We start from the raw sequence: 3,536 nt of genomic DNA on the forward strand, positions 1-3,536 counted from the left end.
AATAAAATATTATTATTCTCCAGCCCTTTATCTCTCTCACTCATTAACTTCTCAGCTCTTTACTCTTCCCGTCTCCCGGTTTACCCTATCACTTCATCTCCCCCGACATTCTGACTCCCTCCCTTCCTTTCCAGCCCTGAAGAAGGGTGTGGGTCTGAAACGCCGACTGTTCTCTCCTCTCCATAGTTGCTTTCTGCCCCCCTGAGTTCCTCCAGGTGTTGCTTTGGATTTCCGCGTCTGCAGATTTTTTATCCTGTTTAAACCAATGCGCATGCGTGGGCGGCACAACCAGTCGTGAACATTGCGCATGCGCTCAGCAGACGAGAGACTCTCGGGGATCGGACGCAGGTAGGAAGGAGCGGGGCCGCGGGTGGGAACTTAATCACCGGCGTCTGAACCGCGATTGAAGAAAAATTACTATAAGCTCCGTCCACACTGGTCCCGCACCTCAGGACAGTCCCAGTCCTTTCCGTCTCTCTCAGCCCCACGATTTACCCGAGCCACGGGGAGTTTACGGCGGTTGAGAAATGGCGGCGCCGCCATTTCTCCGGCGCATGCGCATCACTGGGTCCTTCGATGGCTGATGGACAGGTTTCTCCGCCGTGGTGTCTTCTGGGTAAGGAGCCAGCCATGGTTGACAGGCCAGCGTTGTCCCCACAGAGATTGTCCCTAACGCAGCGTCTTCCAGCCATGTAAATCCGAGGATCAGTACCTCGGAACAAAAATATAGCGTCCGGTTACTCTCGGATGAAGAGTCTACCTCCCAGTCAGTGAAAATGTCAATTAGTACTGTATAGCGTAAAAAAATCCACCGGTCAGCTTTAGTTCTCTCTGGGTAAATAATGATATGAAACACCTTTGTCCTCGATGACAGGTGACTTGTAGCTTTCACATCACAAAAGTGCCACACTCCAATGAGAGTAACTACTGCCCACCCCTTCATAGTCATTGGCATTGCCATCGATGGGTTCATCACTGTCACTCAGCTGGGGGGAGGGGATCCCAGTAATTAGAAAATCTCCAGAATCAGACATGTAGTAACAAGTTCACTTCGTCGTGTTGTGGAACATGAACTTGAAATAATACCAAAGGACAGAGACAGACTGAGCCAAGTCATAGGTTGATTGAAGGCAGAAGTAGAGCCCTTTCTCATACAGACAGGAATACAGTCAGAGATTTTGTTGGTCAGTCAGGATACTTGATCCATGCCTTGTTAGAAGTTGGGGAGTTCACATATAAACACAGAAACATAAGTCTGCAATTCATTACAGGCCCTTCGGATGACAACCTCATGCCGACCATATAACCTACTCTGAGAACACACCAGCATTTGCTCACTGGAGATCAGTTCTTCAACTGCATTGATTGTAGAAGGGATTCAAACATCTGACTGTCTGAATTGCCAGATGATTGATCGCAGTGAGATATCATTCTCCTTCTCTCAGTGTGGGAGGGGATTCACTCACAGCCTACCCACAGACACGCCAGTGAGTTCACAGTGGGGAGAGGCCATTCACCTGCTCTGTGTGTGGGAGGGGATTCACTCACAGCCTACCCACAGACACACCAGTGAGTTCACAGTGGGGAGAGGCCATTCACCTGCTCTGTGTGAGGGAGGGGAACTACCCAGTCATGCAGCCTGAAGATACATCAGGAAGTTCACACCACAGTGAGATGCTCCACCTGTTCTGACAGCAGGAAGCAATTCATTCTGTCGTCGGTGCTAAATATACATCTGAAAATTCCCCAGTGAGAAGACAGTAACCTGTTTACATGGTGGGAAGGTATTCACACACTCAACCATGCCACAGTGACACCAGCAAGTTCATAACGGGGAGAGGCCAATCACCTGCTCTGTGTGCGAAAGGATTCACTGAATCATCTCAACTGAATGAACACCAGTGAGTTCACACTGAAAAGATGTCGTTCACCTGCTTAGACTGTGGGAAGGGATTCACTCGTTCATCCACACTACAGAGACACCAGCGAGTTCACACCGGGGAGAGGCCATTCACTTGCTCTGAATGTGGGAAGGGATTCAGTGACTCATCCAAACTTGTGAGGCACTACCGAGTTCACACTGGGGAGAGGCCGTTCATTTGCTCTGAATGTGGGAAAGGATTTGCTCGGTCATCTCAACTGACTGAACATCAGCGAGTTCACACTGGTGAGAAACCGTTCAGCTGCTTTCAATGTGGCAAGGGGTTCACCCAGTCATCTCATCTGAAAGTACATCAGCGAATTCACACTGGGGAGAAACCGTTCAGCTGCTCCGAATGTAGGAAGGGATTCACTGATTCATTCTCCCTTGTGAAGCACTGCCGAATTCACACTGGGGAGAAACCGTTCAGCTGCTCTGAAAGTAGGAAGGGATTCACTGACTCATCCCACCTTGTGAAGCACTGCCGAATTCACACTGGGGAGAAGCCATTCACATGCTCTGAATGTGGGAAGGGATTCACTCAGTCGTCTCATCTGAATGTACATCAGCGAAATCACACTGGGGAGAAACCGTTCAGCTGCTCTGAATGTAGGAAGGGATTCGCTGATTCATACTCCCTTGTGAAGCACTGCTGAATTCACACTGGGGAGAAGCCATTCACATGCTCTGAATGTGGGAAGGGATTCATTGACTCATCCCACCTTGTGAAGCACTGCCGAATTCACACTGGGGAGAAGCCGTTCACCTGCTTAGATTGTGGAAAGGGATTCGCTCGGTCATCAGGCTTGAAAGTCCATCAGCGAGTTCACACTGGGCGATGCCAGTCACCTGTTCTGATTGTGGGAATGAATTCGCTCAGATATCTCAACTGACTGAACATCAACTGCTCAGACTGTGGGAAGGCATTCACACACTGATCCACACTGCAGAGACAGTGGTGGGTTCACACTGTGGGGAGGGTGGTCACCTGCTCAGACTGTGGGAAGGCATTCACACACTGATCCACACTGCAGAGACAGTGGTGGGTTCACACTGTGGGGAGGGTGGTCACCTGCTCAGACTGTGGGAAGGCATTCACACACTGATCCACACTGCAGAGACAGAGGTGGGTTCACACTGTGGGGAGGGTGGTCACCTGCTCAGACTGTGGGAAGGCATTCACACACTGATCCACACTGCAGAGACAGAGGTGGGTTCACACTGTGGGGAGGGTGGTCACCTGCTCAGACTGTGGGAAGGCATTCACACACTGATCTACACTGCAGAGACAGTGGTGGGTTCACACTGTGGGGAGGGTGGTCACCTGCTCAGAGTGTGGGAAGGCATTCACACACTGATCCGCACTGCAGAGACAGTGGTGGGTTCACACTGGGGTGAGTGTGATCACCTGCTCAGACTGTGGGAAGGCATTCACACACTGATCCACACTGCAGAGACAGTGGTGGGTTCACACTGTGGGGAGGGTGGTCACCTGCTCAGACTGTGGGAAGGCATTCACACACTGATCCACACTGCAGAGACAGTGGTGGGTTCACACTGGGGTGAGTGTGATCACCTGCTCAGACTGTGGGAAGGCATTCACACACTGATCCAC

General features: G+C 50.9%; 1 protein-coding gene across 1 annotated transcript; it reads left to right on the forward strand.

Annotated features, from left to right (window-relative positions):
• The first annotated feature begins 328 nt into the window (after nucleotides 1-328).
• On the forward strand, nucleotides 329-2,975 carry LOC132385806 (zinc finger protein 239-like). Its single transcript, XM_059958027.1, has 2 exons — nucleotides 329-348; nucleotides 1,272-2,975. Exon 2 carries the CDS (start codon nucleotides 1,921-1,923, stop codon nucleotides 2,575-2,577), a length of 657 nt encoding a protein of 218 aa, XP_059814010.1. The 5' UTR covers nucleotides 329-348; nucleotides 1,272-1,920; the 3' UTR covers nucleotides 2,578-2,975.
• The last annotated feature ends 561 nt before the right edge of the window (nucleotides 2,976-3,536 follow it).

The sequence above is a fragment of the Hypanus sabinus genome (genome assembly GCF_030144855.1).
Source record: "Hypanus sabinus isolate sHypSab1 chromosome X2 unlocalized genomic scaffold, sHypSab1.hap1 SUPER_X2_unloc_23, whole genome shotgun sequence".
NCBI lineage: Eukaryota > Metazoa > Chordata > Chondrichthyes > Myliobatiformes > Dasyatidae > Hypanus > Hypanus sabinus.